Raw genomic sequence first — 15235 nt, 5'->3', positions numbered from 1 at the left:
TGGCAAATAGAAACAGAAGATGTTTCTTTTCTGGGTTCCCTAAGGTTCTTGCATCTCTCACACTTAAACCACTGTAGCATATCCAGAAACATTACTATCCGACATGCAATGGCATGATCAAAACCGATCACAAACGAGCAGGCTCAGTGAAGTCAATTATGTTTTACATCTGTACTTACCCATGATGCTGCTGATGACAGGGGGCTGCTGGGAAATGAAAATGTTCTCACCGTTGCCCTTGTACAGTATACCTGTTGGAGAGAGGACATGGCGATGAGATATAAAGAGCACTGAAGGGCAGCAGAGAGAAAATGCATCCAGACTAATTTTTACTTTGCATTAATGTCTGTGTGGTGATTGAGACCTCTGGGGACGACTGAGGTGAGATTTTATTAACACAGCTGTCATTCCAAATATGGCACAGCTATTGTCCTTTTACTAAAACTCCGATCTGGCCCCGTGATCGTCTCTTTCTCAATGATGTCATATTATCCTTGTCTGTCAATTGGACTATATGATGCAATTGAAAGTGGGTGTCGTGATGAGTGTGGTAGATGTGTGTCCACATCTGCCTTCATCTAAAGCATTTCTATGGTGAGCTCAGGTTAATAATCAAACCAAGTTGTGTTCAATACTGAATGCTTTACTTGACTCCACTTAACTTTAAGATGAACTTTTCACATGACAAATGGATAAAAAAATATAATTTCCATTTGTCATCTAATCAAACTCATAGTGGAGGAATGTCAGGATTTATGCAAATTTTTAATGAATTTTTAAGACACTGTGTTGCTCTTCACCATAAACTGTTTTTTCACTGCAAGGTCACAGTGCATTGATGTTTACAACAGCACTGTTTTCCCCACCAAACCCTCATCCCCAAAGGATGGTGAGGAGTGTCAGATACAACCACAAACTTGAAATGGGGAAATTCACTCAACACACTGACAAGGAGGAAAGTGTGTGTTTGTGTGTGCATGTATACGCCCCCTCTGGTGTTTTATGCACCCTGGCACCATATAACCCCAGCCTGCGTGTATGTGTGTGCATGCGTGTGTACTGAACATATACAGTACAGCATGCACACATCGTTGTGGGTATGTTTGTGTTGAAACACATGACAGTTTCTCCCTCTCTCTCTCACCATGAGGCTCCCAGAGGAACATAAAGCATCCCTTTAATCTTTGAAGGCTGCTGCTATGTGTGTGTGTGTGTGTGTTTGTGTGATTCACATTTGAGAAATGAAAAGAAAAAAAGAAATGGAAATGATGAGTTTAATGACCATAAAACTTTTAAATTGTATTAAGATAAAAAGCAGCTAAACCTGGTAGAATGTATAGTTTCTCAGTATTTACTTATTATATATTTTGTTGTAAATTGACTAAACTAAAACTTAAACCAAGACTACTGTTAACTGTCATATGCTGTATTGAAGTGTGAATAAAAAACAAATTAAGTAGTTTAGCGACATCTTTTGGTGGCACCTAAAGTAACTGTTTGTCCCATCAAGTGTATTTTTCAACAGAGATTTCCAGGATTAGTTAAAAATTACAATAAATAATGATTACTGGAGGCACCCAGTACCTCATCTGGTAGAGCAGTCACCCCATGTACAAAGGCTGTGTCCTTACTGCAGTGGCCACGGGTTCCTGTGGCCCTTTGCTGTATGTCATCCCCTCCCTCTCCCTCTTGCACGCTACACCTGTCCTATCAAATGAAGGCAAAAAACCCTCCCAAAACAATCTCAAGAAATAATAATAATGTTGACCGAAGGAAAAGCTACATCTTCACAGCATCTGGTCTGTCCAACCTTCAGTGCAGGGTGGTTATACACAAGTGCGTATAACGGCACAGATGTAAACTGAACATATTCAGTCTAAAGATAACTCACAACACATTTTATAGTAGTTAGCCTCAAACAAACAAATATAGTAATTTATGGCTCCAAAACTTCAAGATGGTGGCGGCCAAAGTGCTGAATTCAAGACTTCAAAACGGGGAGTCCACAAACCAGTAGGTAACATCACAGGGGCCACACCCATCATCTTATGCAGTCTTTGATATATACTGAAGAATAAATGACAGGGGGGACATTTGACCTGTAACTGGGGGCCAAGGTTTCTGCATCTGCAGGGTGAACCAGCCTGAATGTAACACTATTATTATAGCATGTTGATCGACTCTTTACAGCGTTGTTGTTTTGCATGGTTATGAAGATAGATGAATAAATTATAACACTGCAATTTTTCTTTTCAAATGGAGTACAACTACTACTGCTGCAATTAATAATTCACTAATTATGTGGCTAACAAAGAGGAGAGACAATGTGAGGTGAGAGGAGGAAGGGGGGTGTGTTGGCCGACTTGTGAGGGGGTTAATGTGAATGAGTGGTGAGAAGATGTACAGAGGAAAAGAGAGGGATGCACTCGTTCTTCAAAGTGAGACATCAAAGAGGAACCTCCTGCGGTGAGCTGAATTATTAAAACTCTGCTGCCATCTTGGAAACTAGCCCACATTACACTACATCCATGCATCTCTCTATCGACCGACTCTATATTCTGCTCTTTACATGGATGTATAGCAAACTGGGGATACACCCTACAATTTGCAAGTTCTTCAAACTCAGCATGACACATCGCTATCGGCCCCTAAATCCCATATCAGTTGGTTCCCTTCCCGTCAGGCGATCTCTATATCCCTCTCCTTCCTCTCTATCTCTTCTCCCTCTCTCCCTCTTTCATCTCTCTCTCCATTAGTAGGTGTTGATTGATCAACAGAGGGCAAGCCAGCAGGGTTCCACCCATGCTGTGCTGTGGTCTACACAGGCAACCAACTATTTGCCTGACTGGAAAAAAGTATGTGTGCATGTGTGGTGATGCAGGGAAATGAAAAAGGGAGGGAGTGAGGGAGAGAGAAAGAAAGACAGAGAGAGAAAGTAGTATAAAGAGAAAAGAAAATCGAATTTTCCTGCTGTGTTAAAAGAGACAGCAGTGGGGCTTTCTCACACAGTTTTCTAGATGTGTGTGTATGTGTGTGTGCATGAGCATGCGTGTAAATGAGTACATTGACCTTGATCTCAAAACTCTCAATTTCAAAACCTGAATTCTTACTTTCTTACCACACACCCGCTAGGGGCCCAGGCACACTGATCTGACCTTGAAGACCTGTACCAACAAGGTCAAACTGATTTCGTTTATATCTATCTATCTATTATAAGTCTAACTTAACCCATTGAAACCTGGATCGACATCAGTTTTCTTGTGCTGTGTTCAGATGCCTTTCAAAAGCATTTACACCTTTCAAAATGTGCGCAATTTGTTTGCTTTCTTTTTTAAAAACATGGGGAGAAAAAACAATCAGAAACTTGGCATAAAATGTCCCGCAAATTTAAAAGAAATGACCTGAAAATTAGAGAGACAGAAAGAGAAAGAATCATTATAAAAAAGATAAACTGAACAATCTAGACTACAGAAAACAAATGTTGTAACAAGGTTAACCAGCAGAAACAGTTACAGAAAGAATATATATTAATAACAATATTATCTATCTATCTATCTATCTATCTATCATTTTAATTTAAAATAGTTAGTTTTCTATTTTTGCTCTCATACTTTTTCATTTCTTTTTCATTTCGTTTTTCTTTTTTTCTTCTTTTTTAGGTAATTTCAAGTAATTTTTTGTAACTTTTTTAAAAGTTATTTTGTGCTATTTTTTTGAGTTGTTTCTTGTTAAATTGCTTATTGCTACCATTCCATGTATTTGAATGAAATCAAGCCAATTTGCTCAGGTTATAAAGGGTTAAACACACTGTATTTATAATAAAAAACACATTACAGAAAGACAAAACAAATCTGCTAACCAGTGCAATGCCACTGTGAATTGGTTCAGCCACCTCATGCTTGATAAAGAATTGAGAAAATGTGTTTTTAGCACATTTCTGCTTGTGAAAGAAGAAAAGAAGATGCAGAGGAGAAAAATAAATAAAGGATGCACCAACATGTTGAAATGACTGATTCGTTAGACTGACTGCTCTCTGTCACTGACTGCTTCGGCTGCTGATTCAACAAGGTGAATCGGCTGAACAGCTGCTGATAAGGGCGGACTGAAGCCAACTGTGCTGCAAAACCTTCAGGTGTGGTCAAACAAACACAACCAACAGTGCCCAAAAAAGCTAACTGTTGACACAAAAACACACTCGTGCACATGCATAACCATGATGACATCAACAACACTTTCCTCTTTAATAATGGATCTAATTGATAAATGGGTTTTTAGTCATACATGCTGACTGCCACATATGCACACAGAGTAAACAAGGGTTAATGGCAGTCAAATAATAAGTGACACACATGCACACAGCATGCATAATGTATGAAGTAAGTTGAATAATGACTGTAGGTTGTTGGAAATCAGTATGAAAAATGACCTTCAGCCGCTCAGTGGAATACATTTGTGCAATTTTTAAAGAGATGGTTCCTCATAGCCACGGACAGATGTACAAAACTTTCAGGTTTGAAATCCCTTTTCTTTCAGTCAGTACCAGTGGATGGCTCTTCTGTCATTTCTGGCCAAAACGTCCCCAGTAGTACACTGCCCACTGACCAAGTCCAACAAAAAAACTGCGCAATTTGAAGAATCTCAGTCGACAGGGTCTATGACTTATGAGTGAAATCTTCCAACTTTCAGGCGGCAGGCTGAGTCAACTAATTTCTTTTCTGATATCCTGATGACTCTTAATGAAGTCATCCTTTAAATTTGTAAAAACAGTATCAATCCCTTTGGAACAAAAGAGCTTGCCAACATTTGATTATGGAGTTGAAAGACAAAATATTCTGTTACCTAGGTTACATCTCAGGTCAGTTGTGAATGAAATAGTCAAATAAAAAAAGAAAGACATGCACTTTAAGACATGCAGCTTGTGACAAGGGGTCACAAATAGATGTTGCTTTGTATCAGGAGTCATGAGCAACAAAAAAAGAGAGAAAAAAGATAGGGAGCCATTGCATTTTAAGACAGTACTAGATTCCCACCTGCAGGAACATCTAATTCAGTCATATACAGAAAAAAACGCAGACATCCAAAAATAAACCTGTTGTTGAGTGAGCTAAAACGTCACTCTTGAACACACACGTGCTCACACTGTGACAGTCTGAACTAGTTAAGGCAGGAGAAGAAAACTGGCTCTGATGAAGCTAAGGCTGACCTTTAATATTAAATGGCACAGTCTCTGCATATCTGTCAGTTACTTCAGCAGGGTGAGGGAATTACATTAAAGCATTATTAGGGGGAACAGGTGTACTATTGAGTCTTTTTTTTCTTTTCTTTCCAGATTTCTTATAGACTACTTAGATTTTTTTGTGTTTAATTCATAAAAAGAGTCATTAGATGTAGGATAGTAAACATTCACAGCTAAAGTGAAGGCTGTATTTTCTTTGATTTTTCTGGATATTACATCAAAAAATTACTGGGGGGAACAGTTGTGCTTTTGAGTCAGTTATTTGAAGATTTCTTACAGATTACTTTGAAAAGTGACTTTATTTTTGCATTTAATTCATAAAAGAGTTATCAGATGTAAGGCAAGTAAAGATTCACTGCAAAAGTGGGGGTTGTATTTTCGTTGATTTCTTGGATATTACACTGAAACATAACTGGGGGAACAGGAGTACTATTAAGCTAGTTATATGCAGTTTTCTTTCTGTTTAAAAAGGTGATTTTATTTTTGCACTTAATTCATAAAAAAGTCACTGGATGTAAGGAAAGTAAAGATCCACTGCTGAAGTGAAGGTTGTATTTTATTTTATTTTTTTTTTATTATTATTTTGCTCACCTTATTAAGTGTAATCATTCATAATCTTTTAAAACTGTTTCAGGTTGCTTTATTTTAACTGGTTGACATAAAACTTATATCATGACAATGTTAAAAAATAAATAAATAAGTAAAGTTGTATAAACTTCAGCAATTTCGATTTGCTGTCCTGGAAAAAAGCGACACTTTCTCATGTTCTCTAGAGCAAAGCACTAAAGGACCCTGACTGTGGCTGAGCTGCTTAGTGTCTGAATAACAGAGTGCAGCGCTCTACGGGGCAGCTTACACACTTGCACTCCCCCAGTCTCTCTCTCTGCACACACACTGCTGTATGAATACACATGACAAACACAGGCTTCAAAAACACTTGAATAAAAATCACACACACACACACACACACTGCAAAACATCCTCACAATGCATGTATGTGGACGCAGACCCTCTGCCCCTGAAAGCCTTCCACACACACACACACACACACACACTCTCTCTCTTTCTCTCTCTCTCTCTTTCATCCAGTCTTATCGGAGTTGTTCAGCAGTGCTCACTATTCAATGCTCACAGATCACACAACACCAGGTGTGAGTGTCTGTTTGTGTCTGTGTGTAAAGGTGTGGACGATCCTCTACACAAACCAGTAGTGTGTCTCTTTTCACCCCTTATTGTATTTCCTCTATGCATGCATTATTTTTCTAATCTTTGAAAAAATCCAGTTTCTCTGTTCCTTTCTCTGTCGTTTTTTTTATGCGTCGGTTTCTTTCTTTCCCACAATGAATGTGGTAAAATATCCACATTCTGGCATTAGCTGCAAAATTCACACCAACCTGATAGTTTTCATACCACACACAAACAAAATATTGAGTTTGTTGGGATTTTAAAAGCGCATGTTGCCAAACATAAGTCAAATTCTATGCTTAATCAAGAAGACAATGTTTTAATAATAATGAGCCATATTGTCAGACTTTTGTGATAATATGATGTTATTTTGTTGCGTTATATTATGTCAGAAAATGGCACTGCTCCTCAAAATATTTTCTGTTCCAACATAAACATTAAGTTAGGTTTCAAACAAAATAATCCATGCTGTTACACTCAAGGACAAAACACAAAAATGATTGTGTAAATAAGAATCAGCACTCCCTTTGAATTGATGCAGCTATATAAACATAAGATCAAAGTAGAAAACAACATTTTTGATGTTCCATAATAAAAATTAAATAACAACAAAGCTCAGTTTGCTTCCTTATTACAAAAGTAACTGGCTTTAAAAGAGGTGCTGCTGTTCTTCAAAAGAAACGGTAAAACGTCCGGCCTCTGCTACCTTATACGAAAATGCCACAAATCATCCATCAAAATTAGGGATGTTTTAAAAGTCCTTGGTTACTATAACTTACCTGAACCAAACAAATGTGAATGAATGAATGAATAAACCAGTGAACAAATGTAAATCAGTAAAAAGAGACGAAAGCTGCTTCACTGCCATTTTTATCCAAAGATAAATACGGAGATAAAACTTAAATCGGAATATGAGACATTCAGTAAATAAGGAAGTAGCTGGTCTTCCTTGTCAAAAGATAAAAACACAGAACAAGAAACAATGAAATCACTGCCAGACGTCAGCACTCACTGTACGGGCACGATATATCCAAATGTAACACATCGTCTCATCCACATCATTAGTGGAGCTACAAGACAAACTACAAAGAAAACACAGCAGCCGTGTTTGATGGTTTCTCCCTCTGTCTTTCTCTCTCTCACACACACACACACACACACACACACACACACACACACACACACACACACACACACACACACACACACACAAGATTCTATGTCCATATGGTGTATTTTAGTCTCAAGAGGACAAACACACATCGTGTGCTGCTGTACTGTCCCTTCAAGACACGAAATCACACCCACAGAGGCCAGTACGCTTATAGACAGAAAATCACAAATCACACCTGCATTTTAAATGCACACACACTCACACACAGTCAGACACACACACTGAATCGGGTGACAAGGTGTTGAAAGCCCAAGAGGACTGCAGGGAGAGAGGGATGAATAGCAATGTGATGGATGGGGTGACAGATAGAGGACAGCAAGGAAGGCAGGAGGAGGAGGGAGGGGGTTTATAAAGTCAAAGTGCCTTTAGAGCTGCAAAATGCATTTTCTAAATATGTATCTATTCTTATATGAACCAGTTCTGAAAGGTGGGCTATCTGAATGGAAATGAATCTCTCGCTAGTCTCTCCTTAGATATAGGAGATCGATATGGTTGTACGTCATTCTGTAAATGGTGCTGGAGTTACAGTGATGCATCCTTTACAAACTGGCTGATTATAACACGACATTAGAAATATGGTTTCAAACAAGGAAAGGATTCACACTGGACAGTCTGCTTCACATTCATGAGGAAATACAAGCAGGTGACCTGGTGGCCAGTGTCAGAATGCGTCAAACTGTAAACCAGTGACACTTAACCTATGGCCAGTGCCCCAAATTTGGCCCGCAATAGGATGCCAGATGCAGGTGGATTCCCAGGACCCCTGACAGAGGTTTGGGCTTAAGTCTAAATGCCCTCAAATCCAAGAAATGTCTCTGCCTACATCTGATCTTTCAGTTCTGCTGCAGCTGGCCCCTGGCTTCCTGTCATTTTGCAAAAGTGGCCCCGTGGCAAAGTGAGTTGAGTATCCCTGCTGTAAACGTCTGCCTCTCACAAGCTCAGAGGTAATTAATATTAGAGTACTGAATGAAAATCTCTGTGAGCCATTTCAATATTATCAAACTAAATGCATTAGAACAGGGGACTTCAATGGCCCCTTAGCTGAAACAAAGACGGAGCAGAGACCTCTTTTGACATATTTTGTGAGTGAAAGTGAGTTGCATATTAAACTGGGTGGATGGAAGTTGTCAGGCAGAGGGCCATATCAGCTTCAGGCTGCTGTCTTAACCGGTATTTGTTTTCAGGTAGGTGAGGGAGAAAAATCCACTTTCACAAAGAAAAGTTGTTGAAAAAGAAAAACATATGTTCATGCTAAGGTGTATTTTCAGAGATATTTTAAATGTGAGGGAAAAAAAGAAAAGAATCTTTATCAAACAATTATTTGGCAGCCCCCCTGCAGCAACTCTGAGGACCCCCTAGGGGTCGCGGACCCCCGCTGAGGACCCAGAGATTAGAGCAATTGCAGGAGGGGCACGCTTGATCAGAGGGAAAACGGTGAACAAGGGAAAAAATAACATATGATTCTCACTAATGAACACTTTTTCATCTTTTCACATCTTGACTTTTCATTTGCACTACAAAAACTAATATGAAGCATGCAGGTAGTGTTTTTGTAGTGTTTCAAAATTCTACTCAACTCTGTTTATTATTTTGCTCAATAAAAATTGGTTGTTCAATCAATGTAGGTGGACCTATGTCTCCAGGAGGCAGATAGGGTGTTGTTTTTTTTCCTCACTCTTTTATTTTTGCTTCCAAAGAATAACAAAAAAAGTTTGGGAAGCACTTTCCTACAAAAAATGTCATTTTGTGTTGTTTTCTTTTTTGTTTGTTTGACAAAATTAACACCCACTTTTATTTTATGTTAATATTTCATTGTATTTATTTTTTAATTCTATGGGTTTTAGTTTCAGTTTTTTATTCAAGTTTATTTTAAAATAGTTTTTAAAGTATGCTTACAGATTAATTTAATTCTAGAAATGACACATTTTTGATAAAGTGCACTGTCATCAGCATTAGGCAATTGTGGGTGTATGTGTACTTTATGTTGACACCACGTTTGCTTACATTATTGACCATGAAAGGAATTACACAAAACTCTTACAATATATCTACAGCAATGTTCTGATATGACGTCATGTTTTAACAATAAAAACAGCTGTAACAAAGTGGAGTTAAACAAATATTCAAAATAACAAATCAACAGCAGTCTATCGACAGTGCTAATGTCAACCTCTTAGTTATACGAAGGTGTAAATCAGCATTAAACATCAGTGAGCTCGACTGAGTTTCCAGTCAAAGAAAGGCTCTCACTTCCTCCACTTCCTCCTGTGGACCAGCCCACCAAAAAGCCTCTATCATCTTAAGCTTAGTTTAAATTAGGTCAAGACTGACATGTGTATGATAAGATCTAACCTCAGACCAGCTTTATAAAGGCACTGAACAGCACCTGGTTGCTGAGCTTCAATGTTATCAAAGAACCTTTGTGGATGCCTTGATCTGTTTATAAAATATCTGGTTTTTAGTTCATTTTATATATAACTTTTTTTTATATCACTTTAATAAGAGGTTTTAGCTGCTTCTTGCTAATAATAATAAACTCTTATCTCAAACTCAAGAGACATTGGTGGTGGGACATTTACAGTTCCAGAGCTGTTTTTTTAATTCTAAAGAAAACTAGTAAAAGTAATCCATGAAAAGATAGAGTGTGTAGTTTTTGTGGCAAAGACAAGTTAGGATTTAGACATTATAAAATTATCAATAAGCCATACCTTGAGGTATCCATAACAGTTTGTTGGAAATACTGTTTTGCTATTTATTTATTCTTTAAGTCATCTTAATAACCTTCAAACTGGAATGTTTAAAATTCAGTCATCATATCCCAACCTGAGGTTTCACTGAATTATGTAAATATGATCATGATAAAGAAAATAATAATAATATTAAAGGAAGATAAGATGACAATATGCAAAAACAAGCAAACAACGGGTGGAGCGATGACAGGGGAGGAGGCTGTGTGTGAGATGAGAAAGTCAGTGTGTGTGTGTGAGTGTGTGTGTGTCTATGTTTAAGTATGAGAGAGAGAAAAGGGAGTGCAAGATGAAAGGCTTGCAAAAATACCACTGGGCAGCTGGAACAAATCCAAGACGCCAACGAGGAACTCTCACACACATACACACACACACACTCCTAAATTCTTCTCCTCCGCTCCATCGGCCAAAGCCTGCATGACAACAATCGCTTTGACACGTGCTGAGATTAACATACTTTTAAACTGCTATTAACTGCTCTGTCCTATTCTATGACATATAATTAACCAGTTAATGATGTGGAGAGAGGGAGAGAATATGAATTTTATGTTGAGCTTGTCCACATTTAAGTAGAAAATTAAACCTCAGCTGTCACATATAGACTTTAAGTAAAAATATTAGTTTTAGGTAAATTGAGAACTGTTTTATGCAGCGTTATGTTTCATCATCCTGCAGTGTGTGTGACATTTTATGTGTGTGAATGTGAAGATAAAGCAGCAGTATGAAAGTGCAGGTTATGTTTTGTCAAGCTGTGGCACCTACCGTTCTGTACATCCAGGATGTGATGTTTATCCAGCGTCCATCCTCCCATGTTGGAAGCATCCAGCTCGTAGCCTTGCAAAATGGCCGTCCTCTTCTCCCACAGGATGAGGTCCAGGCAGGACTCGTATTCAAACCCCACCGACACTATTGGACACACACAGGACAAGGCCAGTTATTCAACTTTTCTCATGGACTGTGCTCATGCTCAGACCATAACCAATTGGGAAAGTTGCTGCTGTGATTCAGACCAAAGCAAACAGACAACAGGTTTGAAAACATGATGAGCCGCAGAGTTAACCTCCATTTGTCAGCTTTTGTAACATCCACTGACTCCTGCTGGTGCTTCTCTGAGGGCCTTCATTCTCCCGTCCGACACACACACACACACACACACACACACACACACACACTTCGACTTTCTTCTTTGTACTGAGAAAGTACTTGTCAGGCCTGTCTGCCTGTCTCCGTGAGGTACAACGCTGTAACGTCAAGGGGTGGGATACTTGCCAAATCAATCGCGCACGCACACGCGCACACACAACGCTGCACCCTGCCAAGTGCATTTTCTGCCACTTCCATTGTGTGAACTGGCAGCCACAAAAGCAGTGTGTGTATTAAATTTAGAAGAAACACGGAGAAGAGAGGGAGAAGAGTGTGGGGAAGGCAGGTAAAGACTGGTAAAAAAAAAAGGAAGTACGGTGGCCCTGAGGGTCAAAACACGATGACATTTCAGAAAACACTTTTTTTTTTTAATCAGAAGTGTTGTTATGTTTTGTGAAATGTATGTTGTGTTTTGTGAAATGTTATTTTTCCTAAAATGTTGCTGTATTTTCTGCAATGTTGTGTTTTCTGAAATGTTGTTTTGACCCTCAGGGCCACTGTAGGGCAGGAATAGATGTTTAGAGAGACGGAAGAAAGAGAAGCAAACATGAGGCGTTGAATGTTTAACCTTTTGGCTGTGTATGGATGTCATGAATTGTTTACCAAATATTAGCTGGGTAATTATGAGGCAATATGAAATATGAAAAATATCCTATTAGCAAGTAATGAGCTGATAGAGGAATAAAGGAGGAGCTGGTTTGTTCTGGTCTAAAATGAGTTCACAGCAAATATTGCAAGATGCAAGACACTAAAATGTGCAGGTGCCCTCTGCTGAGTTACATTTGTGTCACAGCTCTGATTTTTAACACTTGCCAGACATGCACTCCAAATATTCTTGTGGTTACGCTACCTTATTATAACTTATGAGCACCAATTTCAGAAGTGTTACAAAACATAGCAGTAAATCCTCTTTATGTTCGGCCCATTAAGCCGGGCTACCATAAGTAATAACTCACCGAGGAGTACGTCTGTTGGACTTGTCCCTCGTAAAGGTGTCAGAGGGGTTAGCATACCCATTACGTCTGAGCCATTTCCCTGTCAAAGCCTTCCTGCAGAACCTATTTGAACATAGCTGGAGTTGTGTGCAGTTTTATGTACGTGCGGGAGAAGTGGGTGATACAGAAAGAAGTCTCTCCTCTCCGCAGCTACTGTGCTCAATATTCAAACTTTGATAGTAAAATGGACCAGGATTTTTATTTTTGTATTGAATTATTGAAATTTGATTGTTATGGACATTTTCTCCCCATCTTTATCTACATTTGTGCATCTATAACTGTTATTTCCAATCATTCCTAAAGCGTCTATTTACCTTCACCTCTGGGATACAGAAAGGGTTTCAGCTATTAGGTTAAAACAGTGAGACATAATCTCCTAATTCCACTGTGATCTTGTCAACAGAAATATCTCAATTCATTTAAATTATATTGTCTATAATTAGTCAGTTGTTCACAGGAAAAAGAGAAGCAGAACAAAAAACAAAATATCAGTAAATAACTAAATGAATCATGAAATGTATAGCAGTCCTAACAGGTCGTGAGGACACCAACTCACTACTTCATTATTACAGACCTGGAGGCCTTGTGATATACCTGCTGTTTACATGTGTGCACAGACAGGAAGCTACCATACAGGCAGCATTGATGTTATAATTACCTGCAAACTTTTTGTGCTCTCCAGAGGGCTAAAAAGTATATATAGTATATATAGTTTCTCTTCAAAGCTTTCTGCCATTGATGCTGTTTGATCAGAGTTTGCTGGCAACCTCACTTCATCATACATCCTGATATACGCCGCTGTTCATGTGCATCATTCCATTTTGCAGACACACAACCTATTTCTGAAAACACACACAGCCAAGGATGTGCACAGACATTTTAAGGGGCTTTTGCTCTAACCCCACCTGATTTTTGGTCTCAGCCATTGATATGTGTCTAAATGGTATAAAATATGGTAATTTGACTAACCACAACTCAAATTAAATTTGTAAATGGCTAGAAATTAAAAGATAAATGAAATAAAATATTTGTAACATTTAGCCCATGTCCAAAATCAATTTGAAACCAGACCCCCGTTTTTGGGTTTTTTTTTGCATTTATGCCATTTGTCTACTGTCTAGTGTTTTGCCCCCTGCAAATGTTCTGCATTTTAGAGGGGCAATACTGTTAAGTGTTCAAACCTGAATAAATTCTTCAAAGGACAACAATGCAATTATGCAAATATTGTGCTTGCCTTACTTTACAGTGATTTAATAATTGCTGATGAAGCCCAGGAATTAGCCTGGAGTAGGCTACATCTAGTTTTGAATGTAAAAATATGTACCAGAATACAAACTAATTACAAAATGTCACATTGGCTTTTATGAACATATTTTCTGGCCTTACCAACCCATAATTAATAAAAGCTGTTAAAAGTGATAATCTTAAACTGCACTATCATATAAAGGTAATAAAAACTAAGCTATCTAGAAAGAAAGAAATATTTTATTTGATCACCGGGCTTTCGAATGTTCTCTGAAGTGGAACTTTTGGGTTAGTCGCCACAGTCAGTGTTCATATGCAGGTAGTTGATAGAAAGAGGATTAAGGACACTTAAAGCTAGGGAGTTTGACAACAGCCTTCCACAATTCTGTTGGCCAAAGACCATCTGTATCTTTGTCAGTAGCTTTTAATAAAGGGGAAAATGTTGCTAATTTACTGCCTTCAGCCATATTATTCTAGGAAACCTTCTGGTCACAAAACCACATAACCTCCAGACTTCTGCCCCCATTCTTTCATATAAAATAACATCACCAGGCTAATTGTAAAATCATTAAGGAAACCACAGTTTTTTTATTGAATTCCCACTCTGTGTTGTAAAGGGAAAGCTGCTATACTCGTCTATAGAACTTTGCAGTCAGGCTTTTAACATGGACGAGCTGCAGATCTACAGATTTTACAATTCTACTCTTCACAAAGACGGCAGTACATGGTCAGTCCCCCTATGTACTCACTTAAGTTGTTGTGCCACCTGAGATATTTGAGCAGGGACCTCTAGCTGCTCAGAGTTTAGGTTAAAATTTAATTTTTGTTCCGAGAGTCTCAGAGAGGTCAAACCGGTGCACATTTTAAAAGGTGTGTGTTATTTTTTTGTTCTGCTTTGCTAATAGCAACAAACTCACCAACTGCCTCAGATAGTCCATAGACGCGTTGGCCATAGGCGTCTGTCTTGTCCCAGATAAAGGTGTAGGAGAGATTTGGTTGGGCAGGGAACCATTTCTGGAAAAGGCGACCCACCACAGCCACCATCAGGTGAACCTGCAGAAACAGCACCGCACACAAAGGTCACTTCATTTAGGTTAGGCTTCCACTGATACGGGGCACTGATGATGAATACTGGCTGAGGGTCCTAATGGTCAGCATTCTGTATTGATATGCAATATCATATCGTAGTGGCTTTTGGGAAATGTAAATGATATTATATCATATAACATATCTTACCTTCATCAGGTTGAAAGGCACTGATGACTGTGTCATGGTGACTTTGAGGACCGGCTTATATCCTGCCGCTCTGGAGCTCAGGTAGATCAGGTTTAGATCGCTGCCTGGTATTGAGGTCTCTTCTTGTAAAACCTGCAAAATGAAAAAAAAAAGAACACAAAAACACATAAACATCAAACACTATTTCACGGTCTCATCTGGTATCTGGAGTATTTTTATAGGGGAATGACTGCTAATTAGCACACAGCTTTATATGTTCATTACCAGTGTTTGC

General features: G+C 38.6%; 1 protein-coding gene across 2 annotated transcripts in view; it reads right to left on the bottom strand.

The window, feature by feature from the left end:
• Positions 1–15235, bottom strand: part of tenm3 (teneurin transmembrane protein 3) — a 266761-nt gene that overhangs the window by 55384 nt on the left and 196142 nt on the right. For both annotated transcript variants that reach the window (XM_042484304.1, XM_042484305.1), the window contains exons 23-26: positions 14962–15093; positions 14643–14778; positions 11105–11248; positions 180–251 (exon numbers count right to left, since the gene is read on the bottom strand). In XM_042484304.1, the coding sequence (XP_042340238.1) occupies positions 180–251; positions 11105–11248; positions 14643–14778; positions 14962–15093 (484 nt within the window). The remainder of the gene's footprint in view (positions 1–179; positions 252–11104; positions 11249–14642; positions 14779–14961; positions 15094–15235) is intronic.

Source organism: Plectropomus leopardus, chromosome 4 (assembly GCF_008729295.1).
Source record: "Plectropomus leopardus isolate mb chromosome 4, YSFRI_Pleo_2.0, whole genome shotgun sequence".
Classification (NCBI taxonomy): Eukaryota; Metazoa; Chordata; class Actinopteri; order Perciformes; family Serranidae; genus Plectropomus; species Plectropomus leopardus.
Note: the sequence above shows the minus strand (reverse complement) of the source record. Positions and strands in the feature narration are given on the sequence as shown.